The following is a 17,450-nucleotide window of genomic DNA, read 5'->3' on the forward strand; positions in this document are numbered from 1 at the left end:
TAAAGTGGTAAATAAAGATGTGGCAGAATCAAATGGATAGAGCAGTAATCAGGTGCTAGCAAAATGGAAGCTAATACCATCCCCAGGTCCAAAAGGGCAAGCAAGGGTGTAGATGATGGGAATCTACTAGGAGAGAGTCCTGTAGAGATGGCTGCCTTGAGAGGACCCATGACTTTTCATAAAAGAGCATATAGACTGAGGCAATGCTAGAGAAGGTGATAACTAGAGAAAGAGACACCTTAATCTCATTCAACTCTCTCCCTCTCATCTTCTGCTCAAGCTTTCTGCTGCCTAAATCTATCTGGAAAGCAGAGAACATAGGGGCCGGTTGATATTCATTCAAGTCAGCCATCTGTGGCCAAAGCAGGGTAAAGAAGGGTGGAGAGTGGATCTAGAGGGACAAACAGGGAACCCCCGATACCCACAGCGAGCAAATGACAGAGGCATGTCTTCCATCCTCACAATTTCATTGTTCTTCATCACTGCATTAGTCATCAGTAGTAAGTAATGGTCAGTATAGTGATATTACACAAACCCTATGTCAGGAAAGGGCTGGAAGACTTGGAACTGTCTAGCCTGGTGAAATGAAAACTTGAGCAGGCATGCCTTGCAGGACTCTCATGTAAGAGAAATGCATACCTGCTCTGCATTACAAAACTAAAATTAATACGCAGGTAATTATAGGGAGGTGAAGTTTCGGCTCCATGTAAGAAAAACTTTTCAGTAATTAACGCTGCCCAACATTGCTGATCAAAAGTTGGGTGAGCTCCAATATTCATGGTGTATTCATATTTCAACATCATACACATGTATACAGCAACATTTGTCATTTGCAATTCTCATGGGTGGCTCTATGAAGCGCAAAGAAAGGGACTATGCATTATACTGTGATAACAGCTTTACCATGAATTGCCCCATCTGCTTTTTCTTATCACTTAGAATAGGGGAAGAGTGCCATCACTTAGATGGCAGCAGTATAGGGATTTAGGTGTTACTGCCACAAGTCTTACAATGAGTCATACGGTGCCCATAGATGTGAAATAACCTGCCCAAGTTAGTGGCAGAGGCAAACTATAACCAGAATGTTCTGTGGTTCCATTTGAATGCTCTTCTCAATAAAGTTAGATAAATCTAATCAATACTAGTTTAAAGAACAAAATAATACCTGCTTTTAAGCAGCTGATAATTGCTGGGGAATATTACCATACAGAACAAATTGAACCATACACTCACATTTGCACTTAAAAGGGCTTGACTGTCCAGCCATGTTTCTCTCCATAAATACTATTTCAAACTTCTCAAAACTACTCTCTCAAATCTCTAAAATGGCTCCCTTTCCCTGCTGTCTCTTTCAAGTTACCTCCCTTTTAATAGTCAAAATTATTGAACAACCTGTCTACACCCACTGCCCCCACTTCCTAGCCACCCACTGTCTCCTCAACTTATATCTGACTATAAGTGTCTGACCTATTCTACTATCAAGAGAGCCCTTGCCAAGGTCACTTATGGCTTCCATAAGAGCTAGAGCTGCTCTGAAGCCCAGACAGGAGGGGCCTTGCCTTGGATTCTACATTGTAGTGAGCCCATTCTGGCCCCCCTCCAGCCAAGCCTTCTTCATAGGGTAGAAGTCTATGGCATCAAAATTATAGGCTCATCAGAGTTCATGACTTTCCTTCTAATGATCACTCCCAGAATTTTTTTCTCATATACGACCAAGGCTTTTTCAGAACTGGCAGGACTCTTCCCCACATTCACTGAATTGAGGCTGGGCTGGGAGGTGACAGGTAAAACTATTTGCAGAGAATGTAGATGGAGCATGATGGGGAAGCCAAGAATTTCTATACAGAGCCATTCAAAACCCCTAGTGGTGTTGGACTGGATCTGGGTGGGAACAGAAGAGGTCAAGTCCCAGATCAGTGACCAGGGATTTGTGACCAGTGGAATCTAAGAATTCTAAATTTAAACCCGACTACCTGGGTCATTTTCTTTCCTCTGGCTTCTTTCAAAATTTTCTCTTTTATTTTCTGCAGTTTGAATATGATATGCCTACGTGTAAATTGATTGATTGATATTCATCCTTTTTGTGTTCTCTGAGCTTCCTCTATCTGTGGTTTTGTGTCTACCATTACTTTTGGGAAATTCTCAGTAATTATTACTTCAAATATTTCTTCTGTTCCTTTCTCTTACTTCTCTTTCCGATATTCCCGTTACACGTATACTACACTATTGTAATTGTCCCACAATTCTTGGATATTCTGTTCTTTTTTATTCTTTTACTCTATTTGCAATTCAGGTTTGGAAGTTTCTGTGGACATTTCTTGAAGCTCAGTGATTTTTCCTCGACTGTGTCTAGTCTCTTAATGAGCTCGTTAAATGCATTCTTCATTTCTGTTACAGTGTTTTTGATTTCTATCATTTTCTTTTGATTCCTTATTAGCGTTTCCATCTCTCTACTTACATTACTCATGTTTTTGTATGTTGTCTGCTTTTTCCATAAGCATTTTAATCAAAGTTGTTTTAAATTCTTGATCTGATCATTCCAGCACCTCTGCTATGTCTCAGTCTGGATCTGATGCTTGCTCTGTCTCTTCAAACTACATTTTTTGTCTGTTAGTGTGCCTCATGTTTTTCTTGTTGAAAGCTAACAAGATATACTAGGTAAAAGGAACTGAGAAAAATAGCCCTTTAGTGTGAGGTTTTATGTTTTTCTGGCTAAGGGTTAGGCTGTGCTTACTGTGTGCTATGGTTAAAAGTTTCAGAGGCTACAGCTTCCTCTGGTGTCTTTGTTTTTGTCTTTCCTTGTCTTTGAGTTTCTCTAGAGCCTTCTTAAATAAGGTTTGTGATGTGCAGTTCTTCCAGGTGGATTCCCAATAACGTGCAGGACACTTTTGACGTGGTGGTAAGGTGTGTACATGAGGAGACAATGTTCTATAGTGCTGTGATTAGGTATCAGTATTTTAGTGAGCCTCTGCCCCGAACTTGACCTTCACAAGTCCTTCTCAGTTTTTTTTTCCCCTCCTTAAGTGAGCCAGGAGGAAGGGGCTGGAATTGGATATTTCCCTTAAGTTGGTTAGGCTCTGGCAAAACAGTTTCCCTTTGAGCAGTTTTTGTTAAGAACAGAATGCTCTAGACATAATTCATCCTTCCTCTCCTGTAAGGATGGAGGGATTTTTCTCTTCTATTCACTGTGAGAACCTGGTAGGTGTTCTAGAGATAAAACTCACAAAAGTGTGAGGGGTCTTCTTAAGACTGGGCCCCCATCCCCAGACTTTTCATCTCTCAAACTTGTCTACACTGAACCTAAAGCAAGCCATCAATTACTAGGTTTTCCTACCCTAGAACTGACTGGTTCCAATGGAGTTTTCTGATTCTGGGCTTCTGTTCTGGGAAGTTGTCATTCTCTGTATCTATCTGTCTGTCTCTCTAGAGACAGGAGGGCAGTGGTTTGCCCTGTGACCTCAATTCTCTGATGGATCAAAGAAGAGTTATTGATTTCTAGTTTGTTCAACATTTTCCTTGTTGTAAGGATGGGAGTGATAACTTCTAAACTCCTTATATGCCCCCCAAATGCTGGCCAAGCTCCATGCCCATAAATCAAGTGGAAGTTTTTCAGTCCACATTTGACCTGAACTGTCAATCATATTCAACAATACCATTCTTTCCCTTGTGCCTTTGCCTCTGACTCCATGCACTGAACCTCAGTGACTGGACATTTCCTTCTCATCTCAGTCTCTCTGACCCTGTTCTTCCTACAATGGACTTTATCCTTCTGGCCGTTCCCTCTCAGTCTCCTTTGCAGACTTCTCCTCTTCTACTTGCCATTAACTGTTGTCTTTCTTCCAGGCTTTTCTCCAGCCTCCTCCTCTAGGGCTATTTTCCCTCCCTAGACAATGTAATCCGTGCTTAAGTGTCAGTTACCACTTACTAATCATGTGTCCCTGGGTAAGCAAGCAGATCGTTCTGAGCATCAGTCTTCTTATTTTGAAAAAGAGCTAATAGTATCAAATGTATTTTCTGAGGGTTGAGTACAATAATATAGAGAAATATATGTATTGCCTGTGTATTTATTAGGTGCTCACTTTTCTTCATTTACATTTTGCCTTGGGTTTGGGCTCTCAGGTCACAGAATGAGGTGGAAATGGTATGTTGTCAAAGTATTCTTTTAATGTTGTCTTAAAGTGTGTTGTAAACATCTGAGATCTCACAGTGGCTCCAGGTTTCCACATGGTCTGATCTCATTACCTCTCATCCTCATCCATTTCCACCCTCACCTTGCTCCCTGCCCAGTGACACTGGCCTCATAACTCTGGGCTTTGGTACTTATTTCTCCCTCTGCCTGGAGTGTCTGTGCCCCATCCACGTCCTAGCCTTCCCTGAACATGGTACTCCTTCCTTCCTCCCCCCATAACTCTCCTCCATAGCTCTTTTCACTGACATTTACTACCTTTTATTTAATTACTTTTCATTATCTTTGTCTCATCCATTAGAAACTAAAGTCTGTGAAGGCAGGGCTTTGTCTGTTTTATTCACTGTTGTATTCCCAGGACCTAGAATGGTTCATGGTACATAATGGACATTTAACCAATATTTTTCAGATGAATGAATGCAATTCTGGAAGGCTGACTACTGGGTACTACATACTCCCTGTCCTAACAAAGGATTCCTTATGATCAGATCATTAGTATAAAAAACTGAAAAACAACAAATAATTTGGCAAACTCTTATGGGACTTGGACAATCCCTAAGGCCTGGTCTGCATGTTAGGAGCATAGCTAAGGCCTAGCTCTCAAAACTGGGTGATTGGGGCTTCCCTGGTGGCACAGTGGTTGAGAATCTGCCTGCCAATGCAGGGGACATGGGTTCGAGCCCTGGTCTGGGAAGATCCCGCATGCCGCGGAGCAGCTAGGCCCGTGAGCCACAACTACTGAGCCTGCACGTCTGGAGCCTGTGCTCCGCAACAAGAGAGGCTGCGATAGTGAGAGGCCCGCGTACCGCAATGAAGAGTGGCCCCCGCTTGCCACAACTAGAGAAAGCCCTCGCACAGAAATGAAGACCCAACACAACAAAAATTAATTAATTAATAAACTCCTACCCCCAACATCTTTAAAATAAGATTGATTTAAAAGTAAGATTTAACTTTAAAAAAAAAAAAACAACAACAACTGGGTGATTGTCAAGCCCTGTGTAGGCTCAGCTATGCCGTACTCTCACAGTAGAATACATTAGGAATCTGTAGAGATGATGGCCTAAGAGCTGGGAGGCCCAGCTGTCCTGCGTGGAGAAAAATAGAGGCTAGGAGATCAGGAGAGGCCAGAGGGTTTACCACCATTTCTGTAAAATTCATTCTGTTGAGAGAGGCAGCTATGGATACAGAGAAAACGATCAAAATGTGAGCTTTGTTGCAAAGTTCCAAAAAAGAAAACAGGAATCTAGGTTCTCAGACCAATAATGAAAAATGCCAGTTTGGAAAAGAAACTCACTATAGACAGAAACAATTCCAATTCTAACTTGCCCTGTTCCAATAGGTGCTTGTGGTTGTGCCTTAAGTCTTCTCTGGTTCGTTCTGTTTTATGAGGACCCAAAGGACCACCCGTGTATAAGCAAAAGTGAGAAGGAATACATCACGTCCGCCCTCGCCCAGCAGGTAGAACACGCATGCTCCACTTTGGTATCTCCCAGATTCTGTGCCAAATAAAATGTGTTCCATCTTGTCCTAATGTGCTAACGATTAATGGGTTCCTTTCCAGGTCAGTTCAAGTGCACCATCTCTGCCCATCAAGGCTGTGCTTAAGTCTCCTCCACTCTGGGTCATTTCCCTCTGTAATTTTGCTTTTTTCTGGGCAAATAGCTTCCTGAGTCTGTATACACCAATGTTTATCAACTCCAAGTTTCATATTAATGTAAAAGAGGTAAGTACACCTTCTGTTCTTCACTTTATGAAGGACTTTGCACCCATTTCCTTTTCTCCCATGACTCTAGTCCTAGCTCTTGCCCACCCCTATACTACTTAGCTGGTGTTCTTTACCTGGAGATGTCACTCTTTCCAATTATTAGGTCAACATTGCCCAGAATAAAAGGTGTAGACATGATGTCTAGCACTCCCACAACAATACACACTCACCCACATTCCCACAGATTCCCTATCTCCCATTCCCTGTATAATCACCCTTATGTATTCCTTAAGGCTCAACACCATTGTTCCCTGCAGGGTCAGATCCTTTCCTGAAAGTCAGTTGGCCAGGCTCTACCACCCTTTCCAGCTCATACCAATCCTCTCCCCTGGGGAAAGGCAAAGAGTCCTGGGTTGTGAACCCATGACTCACAACTTGCTCTGAAAGGACTGACACTTTCATTGGTTGTCTGACTTGGAGAATTACTGATGCCTGGAACCTTCTGTTGTTTGATGCCATAATAACCAGAAAAGACTCCTTTAGAAATGGAGTCTGGGCTTGCCATTTTGAGACATTCTATAATGAACTTCCAGTAACCCAGCTTAGTGACCAATGTAACAGTGAGGTCACCTAAGCTCTCTAAGATTCAATTTTATCTTCCATGAGATCATGGATTTGCTGCAAGGATTAACAGCAGCTGGTCCACAATAACCATCATATACATGTTTTCAATTGTTATCATTATCATCTCTATCACTTTCCCCACAGACAGCATTTCCCATTCCCAACATAGTTTTCCTCTCTACCATCTAGGACTTTCAGGTCCCAACAGAAAACTAGGCAGATTGTGATGACTGTTTCTGACGTCCAAACGATTTTTCTCCTTCCCAGAAGTAACTCTGGGATTGTACGTTGATGGTTTCCTATATGACGATACAAACTTTAGATACTGAATTTCAGTGTAGGGCTTATCCTGTTTCTCATACTCACTCACAATAACATTCCTTCCTCAGAATGGGCTGCTGTCTTCCCTCCCCCATTTGTTTGCCTGGATTTTTGCTATCCTAGCAGGTCATATGGCAGATGTCTTCCTGTCCAGAAATATTCTCAGCCTACTCACCATCCGGAAACTCTTCACCTTGCTAGGTAAGAAGCCAGGACATTCAAGCACTTTGGGGCATTTCACCCCCATCTTTGGGATACACCTGACTGTTGTCTGAATCACTCCCCAGGACTTCTCCTGCCCGCCCTCTTCAGCCTGTGCCTGCTTTACCTGAGTTCCAGCTTCCATGGCACTATGATTTTCCTGATACTTGCTAATGCAACAGGAAGCTTTTGTATGGGTGGAATATTAATAAATGTCTTGGATATTGCTCCCAGGTAGGGTTTTAAAAATCTCTTTCTTTCTTGTATCCAAGTTCTCAAAGTTTTAAGATTTCAAGTATTTTGGATGGTCAGCATCCAAAATTTATTTTTCAAGTATTTTGATGGTCAGCAGGCCAAAAGTTCTGAATAAGCATCTATGTAGGTCAGACATATAACTTAAATAATATTTATATACCAAATGATATGTGCAAATGTATGCAACTCTCACATGTGTATGAAGAAGTATAGTCCAGTGATCAGGAGAACAGATTCTAGAGTCAGACTATTGCGTTTCATGACCATTTTCCTCAAGCCAATTACTTACTTTCTCAACACCTGTTTCTTATCTATAAAATGGGAGTAATAAGAAAATGCTTACCTCATAAAGTTATCCTCACAAGAGGATTAAACAAGTTAATATAGTCAAGTACATAGAATAGTGCCTGGAACATAGCAAACATGTATAAGTGTTAACTGATCCATTAAAATTATTATACCATGCTTATATATTATTACTCATGAAGAAAAGCCATCAGTTAGTAATATTTATTTTGTAACTAAGGAAACTGAGTTTCAGATACTTAATTTTCAGCCTCAGATCTCATCACTGGCTTGGATATTAGCTAGGACTTTAATCCAGATCTCTGTGACAAAGAACTTTTCCTCTTTTTACTATGTTATGCCTTTTTTTAGATATAACAAGTGTGACTAATGGAAGCAGTTCTGTCATTTGCACAACTCCAGGGGACACTCTTCACATTGTACTTTATGGGGCTAGCAGTCTCTGGAGAACATAGATCCAATATGAACAGAATTATTTGAAGCTTTGTAAAGCAGTAGCCTGGGGTAGAGAGGCAAAAAGAAACCAAGAATAATCTACTTTGTCACAGTTCTGTAAAGAATCTTGCCCATCAGATCTACACTAGGTGAAGGCCAGAGTAATGAAGACATGTATCCATTTGATATATTGAGTTCTGAGACCCTCCTTAAAAATGCCTGCAGGTATTCTGATTACTTGGAATTATATAAAGACATAAACAGATTATTTGATATAGAATACACAATGCCACCTGAGCCATACGCACTCTGAAAAACAGGTAAATTAAGAATGTATATACAAATAGATAAAGGAAATTATAAATAGCTACCATTTATTGAGTATTTTTTATGTGCCTGTTATGCCCCAGTGTGAGATAATAGTGTCCACATAATGTGGGTAAGGAAACAAAAGACCAGGGAAATGAATGTATATAAAGTCACATGATTAGTAATAAGTAGAGGGAAGGTTCATACCTAGAATGTCTGCCTCCAGAGCCGTCTAGATGTAGTCAATGCCTCACTAGTGTTATTTACCAGTACCTGGTCACTAAGATGGGAAATATCTCAGCCAGCAATGGCTTGGATAACATAGAACTTGACCTGAGTTGCATCATTCTAATGGGCCCAAATACCATGTTAGTCAGGTAATTTTGTAGCATCAGAGAAGATATACTAATAGACAATTTGGGAATATTCTTAGTCTCCTAAGCTAATTCATCCTCAATATTTAGGACATATGTGCATTATGTCACAAACATATTAATTTATAATGCTTAAACTTTTTAATGGTTGGGGATAAAACTTATTCCTAATATTCCTAACCATATACTTCCCTTGCCTATTAAAAAGAGTCCCCTTAGAGGATAAATTACTCAACTGTCCTTTTAGGGGAATTTGGTCTTTGCTAGAACTGAGGAATAGGGCAAGTGATTATATTTTTTGAGCATAACGAAGGCGTCAAGGAAGAAGAGGAGACACAGGTGTGGTTCTGTGAGAATATTGTTTGGGAAATGAATTGAGTGAGACAGAGAAGACCTGGGAATGTAGTGACCATCTCTTTGGTGGGTAGCATGAGTAGAAAAGCACAGAGGATTCTAAAGATGCTGTGTGATGCATTAAGCAGGTACTGTCATCCCCTTGACATTCTTAAAGGGAGGCTCCAAACTTTTTTTAATTGCTTTTAATTATTTTTGACTGATGGATGGGTCATGCACCCTTGAATTTCCCCCCACGTGGGACTGAAGTATAGTTCAGGTATCTGAATCTTATTTAGGTTCTACTAAATCATTATTACACCAAAATATAAAATCAATTAAATTGAATGTCAACTTCAGCAGCTATTTACCCTTCCAAAATGCTTTTACCATGGGTTATTGCAGCTGAAGAATAAACAATTTTAGAGCTAATAGCTTTCCAGGAAACTGTCCGGCATTAAAATAATCTCAAGGTTGTTTTCATTCCCCATATCAAATACCTATTGTTTGGGATTTGGGTGGCATGAGGTATGGAGCATATAAAGCTCTTACCTTGCTACTCTCAGATTAGTGAACTGCTCCATACTGTGGATGTGTAATGATTTTCAGAGTAATTGTCCTGGCACTCAGGACTCTTGACACTGGGGATTTTGTTTATATCTCTAATTATGGAATGAAAGCACCTCTTTCAGTAAAAATAGGTTAAATCCTTTCCCACCACCACAGCACGCCAAAGACTTCTGAATCTGAAAAGAGAGCATAGTCATTAAAGGTGCTATAGTTACTGAATATATAATAGGATAAATAAAAAGAAAGCCACACCTAGACTTGTTATTGCAAAACTGTGAAAAAAGAGAGAACTCTTAAAAACAGCTGTATACAAAAGACACATTACTTTCAAAGGAGCAATAGTAATACTGACAACTGTCTTCTCAACAGAAACTATGAAAGCTAGAAGCCAATTCCTAACATGTTACAAAAAAAAAAAAATCATTGTTAACCTAGAAGTCTTTGTCCAGCAAACACTTCCTTCAAGAATTAAGGTAGGGGCTCCCCTAGTGGCACAGTGGTTAAGAATCCGCCTGCCAATGCAGGGGACACGGGTTCAAGCCCTGGGCCGGGATGATCCCACATGCCGTGGAGCAACTAGGCCCGTGAGCCACAACTACTGAGCTTGCGCGTCTGGAGCCTGTGCTCCGCAACAAGAGAGGCCGCGATAGTGAGAGGCCCGCGCACTGTGATGAAGAGTGGCACCCGCTCGCCGCAACTAGAGAAAGCCCTCGCACAGAAACAAAGACCCAACACAGCCATAAATAAATAAATTTATTTAAAAAAAAAGGTAATATAAAAACATTTTTCAGACAAACTGGGAATTCATCAGCAACAGACCTCCAGTGAAAGAATTATTAAATGGGAATTCTTCAGGCAGAAGTAAGATAATCACAGATGAAACATAGAGGTATAGAAACAAATGAAGAGAGACGGAGAAGAAAAATATTAGAGTAAATCCAGTAATTACTGAATTCACAAAACAAAAACAATAATACCCTATAGGGTATAAAATATATAAATTAAAATGCATAACAATAAATAGCACATAAGATGAGAGGGTATAAGTGAATTGAAGTGTCCCAAGGTGCTTTCATTAATGGGAATTTTTTAACATTAATTTATATTAGAGCATAATAAGTTGAAGATACATGTTTTACTCTCTAAGGTAACTACTGAGGGATAATAAAAGTGTAAAGGGAATGATATTTAAAAAAACAATTAATGAAAAAGAAATCAAGTGAAATTATAAAGGAAGATAGGATAGAAGGGAAGAAAATAGAATGATGATCATTTTAAGTCAAATGTGTCAGAAAAACATGAAATATAAAAGAACCAATTCTTCCAAATTTTGTTAACCTTGATTGAAATAAAAGCAAAAACAAAATTAAAGTAGATTAAAAGTAAAATAAAGGAAACCAGATCAGCCAATGTAGATTTTAAGACAAGATACATTACTAGAGATAAGGATATTTTATAATTATTTTAATCCACTAGAAGATATTTCTATGCATCTAACATTTTACAACCATAAAGCAAAATTTGAGAAAATTCGTAAACCTCCTCATGGGATTGAGCAGCTTGTGTATGACTGATATTCTGGCTGGGAAAAACTGGAAGAGTCCAGATAAAATACCATGAGTATTCACTAAAAGGTATCAGACAGCAGCAGAAGCCAGTAGGACCAAAGACATCAGAGGCTAGCACCTCTGAGAGGTGAGCTGACAATCCCCACCATTTTTTCCTTGGGGCTACTTGCCAATTCAGGAGATTGGCAAAAGTCTGATAATCCAGCTTTGGCCCTGGTAGAAGCCTGCAGCTCTGGACGTAGAAATTAGCCAAGCATTTGTCAGTTGCACAGGGCTAGAGTGGCAAAATTGGAAATTAAGGGAACTTAAACACAAAGTCAGTTTCTCTCCTTGAGATATTTTTTGAATTCTGAAGTTTAATAGGATAAGGGGCAAAAAAAATCTAAGCTAAAAATCAATAAGAAACATGGCAGAATTTCTCATACCATCTGTGCTAAGGAGACAAGCTCTACCAGGGCCTGGTGGGACCCAGCTGAGTATGCCAAGCTCTCTATTTAACACCATGGAGGGCTATATTCAAGGAACGGGGGGTACCAGAGGTAAACTGAGTCTTATCAAAATTGAAGCCTAGCCTCATCTCATTTCATTCCCTACTTAGGTTAGAGTGTTCGATTTCCTCCCCTCCAAATCTATCTATTAGAGAAAAGAGTAAATCTTTTCTGGCAAAATACAATATATTCTAAAGTCTATAGCTTCTTTATTTAGTGTCCATCATTAAATAAAAATTACTAGGCATGCCAAGGGACAGGGCCATTTGATTAATAACCATAAAATGCCATTAGAAATAGTCATACAAATGATACAGATATTAAAGTTATCAGGTAAGGGCCTCCCTGGTGGTGCAGTGGTTAAGAATCTGCCTTCCAATGTAGGGGACACAGGTTCGATCCCTGGTCCAGGGAGATCCCACACACTGTGGAGCAACTAAGCCTGTGTGCCACAACTACTGAGCCCACATGCCAAAACTACTGAAGCCCACGAGCCTAGAACCCATGCTCTGCAACAAGAGAAGCCACCGCAATGAGAAGCTCCCACTTGCTGCAACTAGAGAAAGCCTGCACACAGCAGTGAAGACCCAATGCAGCCAAAAATAAGTAAAAAAAAGAAACTCTCAGATCTTTATTAAAAATAAATAACTAAATAAAAATAAAGTTATCAGGCAAAATGACTTTCAAAATATCTATGAAAGCTGAAGAAAATAGATGAAAAGATAAACAATTGACCAGCACTGGAATCTATAAAAACAATCAAATGGAAATTCTAGAACTGAAAAATAAAATGTCTGAAATTAAGATCTTCATAGATAGGTTTAAAAACAGATTAGCCACAAGAGAATATAGATTGGTAAACTGGAAAACATTAAGAAAATCCAAATTGAAACATATAGAGAAAAGAATAGAAAATAAAGAAATAAGCAGAAATGTGGAATTAAGTGAAAAGGCTAACAAATCTGTACTTAAGTCTCAGAAGGAAAAAACAGATAAAATGTGACGTAAGCAGTATTTTAACAGAAAACAGCCCCAAATAGCTCAAAAGTAATAAAAGACCATAAGCCACACATGCACAAAGCTCTGCAAATTTAAATCATGACACAATGTAAATTTGTATATATATATATTATATATATAGTAAGAATGCTGAAAGTCAAAGACAAAAGTCTTAAAAGGAACTAGAGAGAAAAGACATGCTACTTTCAAGTAGCAAGAATAAGCCTGACATCTGACTTTTCAACAGAAACTATGAAAGCCAGAAGATAATGAAATGAGTTCTATAAAATGCTGAAACATAAATGCCAACCTAGAATTTTATGCCTAGTGAAAATATTCTTCAAAAATCAAAACAGGGCTTCCCTGGTGGCGCAGTGGTTGAGGGTCCGCCTGCCGATGCAGGGGACACCGGTTCGTGCCCCGGTCCGGGAGGATCCCACATGCCGCGGAGCGGCTGGGCCCGTGAGCCATGGCCGCTGAGCCTGCGCGTCCGGAGCCTGTGCTCCGCAGCGGGAGAGGCCACAGCAGTGAGAGGCCCGCGTACCACAAAAAAAAAAAAAAAAAAAAAATCAAAACAGGGCTTCCCTGGTGGCGCAGTGGTTGAGAGTCTGCCTGCCGATGCATGGGACACGGGTTCGTGCCCTGGTCCGGGAAGATCCCACATGCCGCAGAGCGACTGGGTCCGTGAGCCATGGCCGCTGAGCCTGCGTGTCCGGAGCCTGTGCTCCACAACGGGAGAGACCGCGACAGTGAGAGGCCCGTGTACAGCAAAAAAAAAAAAAAAAAAAAGCAAAATAAAAATGTTTTCAGACAGGCAAACAGAGAAATTTTCATCAGCAGATTTTCACTAAAAGAAATATTAAAAGCGATTTTTCAGTCAGAAAGAAATTATCCCTGATGAAACCTGAAAATGCAAGACAGACTGAGGAGCAATAGGGGGGTAAATATGAGTGTAATTAGGAGACCATTGATCTTTAAAACAACAGAGTATCTTATGAGTTGAAATGCATATAGAAATAAAATACACTAAAGAATGAAAATACAGGATGAACTAATGAAAAGAACTAAAAATTCTAATATTCTGGCATTATGAAAATAGTAAAAGTATAATTCATAATAAACTTAAGTAAAGTGCATGTTATATCTTCAGTGCTGAAAAGAATAGTGAAATGTCATAGAAGGAAAAATGAAATGAAAATGGATTAATCTAAAAGAAAAAAGTGCAATGAGAAAAAGGATAGGTCAAATAGAAAATAAATAGCAGATAATCACAAATACATCAGTAATTATATTAAATTAATATGGATGAAATGCTCCAAGTAAGTATCAAGATTTTCAAGCTCAATAAAAAAGGAGATGCAGCTCTATGCTGCAAATAAAAGACAAATTAAACATGAGGATACAGAAAGGATGAAATAAAAGGATGGGTAAAGACATGCCAAACAAATATTAACCCAAAGAAACCTGGAATAACTATGTTAATATCAAATAAAATAGACTTTAATTCATGAAACATTACTAGAAATAATGATATTTCATAATGGTAAAGAGAAAAATATAGAATTCTACTTCTTTTGGAACCCAATCATACAGCTTTAATTTATACTCATCATTAATTGAGCAAACTCAAAGAACTAGACAGATTTACAATGAAAGAAGAGACTTTCACATACTTGTTTCAATAGCTTATACCAAAAAAGAGGTAGACAAAAAAGATATGGATGATTAAACAACAACAACAATGAACAGAGTTGACCTAATTGACATATGTAGAACACTGCACTCAATAAGGAGAGAATTCACATTCTTTTCAGTTGCCCATGGGACATTTTTCCTGAAATTAACAATATGCTGGATCATAAAGCAAGCTGCAATTCATTTTAAATGACTAAAATCATTCAGAATACATTCTTTAATCACTGTGAAATTAAGGTTGCTATCAAAAGCAAAAGATAAGTAACTCCCATTGCTTTGAAACTAATGTTTAGGTCAAAGAAGAAATCGCATTTGAAATTAGAAAATATTTTAAATTACAATGAAATATGACATATCAAAGCATGTGGGATGCATTTAACATCATGCCCAGAGAAATGTATAGCTTTAAACATATATACTGAAAGACAATTAAGTCTTAATATCAATAATCATGTTTGTATCTCAGGTATTATGGGTAGGGAAAAAAAGCAGCAAATTAAACCCAAAGAAAGTAGAAGGAAAGAAATTATGAAGAGTAGGACAAAAAAATGATATGTAAAGCCAACAATATCAAAAGTTGCTTCTTTGAAAATTAATAAAATTAGTGAAATAAAGATTGATCAAGAAAAAGGAAAACATTATCAATATAAGCAATGAAAATGGCTGCATTGTAATAACTCTTAGCACATAATAAAGAAAATAACAATATTATAAACAAGTTCATACCAATAAATCTGACAATTTAGATGAAATTGAAAAGTTCCACAACACATAGAGTCATAAAATTGTAAGTATTTTTTGTGGTGGAAGGTGATTATGAAGGCAAAAGTAACAAGGGCTCCCAAAGGCATAAGTGACCCTATTACCACTGAAAACTCAGGAGTTCTATTGCTAAAATGAAAAAGGAAACAATGAATACTGGAAGTAAGTGATGGTTTCTGCCCCAATCTGCACCTGTGGCTGCTCATAACCATAAATCTTCTTCACACATTAAAAGACACTTTCCATCTCCCCCAAAAAAGAGCCAACTCAAATTTCCACCATGTGACTGCATACAGCTCCACAATCCAAGGACTCTAGGTCCAGATGTGATGCTTCTCTGACCCAGGACCCATAAACTAATAAACTATACACTCCCTCCCATATTCAACAGGTAAAGGCAGAGTAAGAATGGAAAAGACCCAAGGAAATAAAATAAGAGACAGAGCAAAACAAACAAAAAGCCTTCACTCTCATAAAAGGCAAGAATTGAAAACAGAGAACATTTTATGGTGAAATCTGTTGGGCAGGAAAGGCACAGACTCCCTGTCCTGGAGTAAACTAATTTCTTGATTAGACATGGATTCTGTTCTGCAAGAGGCACTTCCTTGTTCTTTATGGCTGATGGATTTGAGCCCTACTTTATCTATTATTCTCTGTGGCTTCCCTGCTTTTGTAGCTCCACTTTCTGCTGAAGTTGGTTTTGGCGCTTAGGAATGGCCAATCACAGTTGCTTGTAAAGAAGTTTCTGGTTTCCTTGCCTGAATAATGGGAGCAATCATAGCGGCCAGTAGTTCTGGGACTGTGAGAATAGGTCAGGTGAACAGAGCCCTTCAATTTTGTATTAATCCCAAACCTGTTCCTATTACCAACACACATCACCTTTGGAATTTCTCAACTGTATTTATAGATTTCCTAACTCTGCTGGCTTTTACTCTAATATGGCCTCATTTTCTCAATATATTAATATTTTTTACTGCTAAAGCCAACCTTTCTGGCTCTGCAGTGCAACCAGAAAGTTACTTATATCCATATACTTTTTCAGACATTTTTAATGGAATTTGAATAGTGGAAATGGGAAATTTAGGAAGTTAACAGTTATCTCTCTTAAATCTCATTTCATTAGGTTTTTCCTGCAGCACTTGTATTACTTTACATCTGTGTATTGTCATTCATTTTTGTATAGATATTATGGATTTCTTAAAGGATTTACAAATGTAATTGGACTAACAGGAGGACTAGTTGCTTCCACTGTGACTGGAGTGATCCTTAGTCAGGTAAGGAACACCCAGACATGGGTAGTTATTTTTCTCATATTAACTGTACAGAAAAAGAAAGTGTAAGGCATACAAAAAGTTGCAGAGGAGACATCAGCAAGAGGTGAGTTATGAGTTTTTGTGTCATATTAAACTTGGCATTCCCTCCAAACTTACAGAGGATACAAGTTCTTTCTTGCTATATGTCAATTAGTTGTGCTGGTAACTCTTTTATCATTGGTTATTGAAACAGAAGTGGACCTCTGTGATTTTTAACAATTAATGTGTGCCTTTATCAAAACAGGTAGTTGACTGGGTGAATGGTAATATAAGTAAGAAGTTATAGTTTTGTCAGGAAAGGAATGAAAAATCAGGAAAAAATACAATTTTAGAATGACCAAAAGAAACAGTTCTATGAAGGCTGGCTTCTGTTCCTATGGATGAGGTTACCTGAAATTCTCCTCTTAAAAATACTTAAAATGCCTTATGTGGTGCTGAAGGAAAATAACTGCTAGTCTAGAATTCTACAATCCATCAAAAAAAATCCATCATAAAAAATGAAGTTTAAATTCATCCATTTTCAAACAGAAACAGAATTCATCAGAAGTAGGCTAGCACTGAGAAAAAAAGCTAGTTTTTTAGGGAGAAATAAAATTAACCCAGATGGTAGATTGGAGATACAAAAAGGAAAAGAGGCAACAGAAATGATCAATACATGGATGATTCTACAGGAATATTGTATAAATTGATAGTATTATGTAAAAAACCCCAGTTCTCAAAGCTGGTTACCTAGTGGAGGCAAAACCACTATCATCACCCAGGTGATAACTGGAAACACGTGCACGTTCCTCAACCATCACATTTATTCTGACTTTTCTTCTTAAGCCACAGATAATTTACCTGCTAACCATTAATACTAAGTTTCTTTATTATTTGTTACATTAGTTCATCTTTGACCAGGATTTATTGATCTGTTACGATGACTCTGTTCTCATACACCTGAACATGCTTTCTCCAACACACTGTATTGCAAATGGCTGTACAATCTTTGCCAACACATTTTCAT

At 38.6% G+C, this 17,450-nt stretch overlaps 1 protein-coding gene across 1 annotated transcript in view; it reads left to right on the forward strand.

Annotated features, from left to right (window-relative positions):
* The window catches only part of SLC17A1 (solute carrier family 17 member 1), a 60,808-nt gene that overhangs the window by 36,573 nt on the left and 6,785 nt on the right, over positions 1 to 17,450 (forward strand). Inside the window, exons 6-10 of the mRNA XM_060163945.1 lie at positions 5,526 to 5,644; positions 5,748 to 5,909; positions 6,905 to 7,037; positions 7,124 to 7,271; positions 16,315 to 16,405. Coding sequence (XP_060019928.1) covers positions 5,526 to 5,644; positions 5,748 to 5,909; positions 6,905 to 7,037; positions 7,124 to 7,271; positions 16,315 to 16,405 — 653 coding nt within the window. The remainder of the gene's footprint in view (positions 1 to 5,525; positions 5,645 to 5,747; positions 5,910 to 6,904; positions 7,038 to 7,123; positions 7,272 to 16,314; positions 16,406 to 17,450) is intronic.

Source organism: Lagenorhynchus albirostris, chromosome 10 (genome assembly GCF_949774975.1).
Source record: "Lagenorhynchus albirostris chromosome 10, mLagAlb1.1, whole genome shotgun sequence".
Taxonomy (NCBI): domain Eukaryota; kingdom Metazoa; phylum Chordata; class Mammalia; order Artiodactyla; family Delphinidae; genus Lagenorhynchus; species Lagenorhynchus albirostris.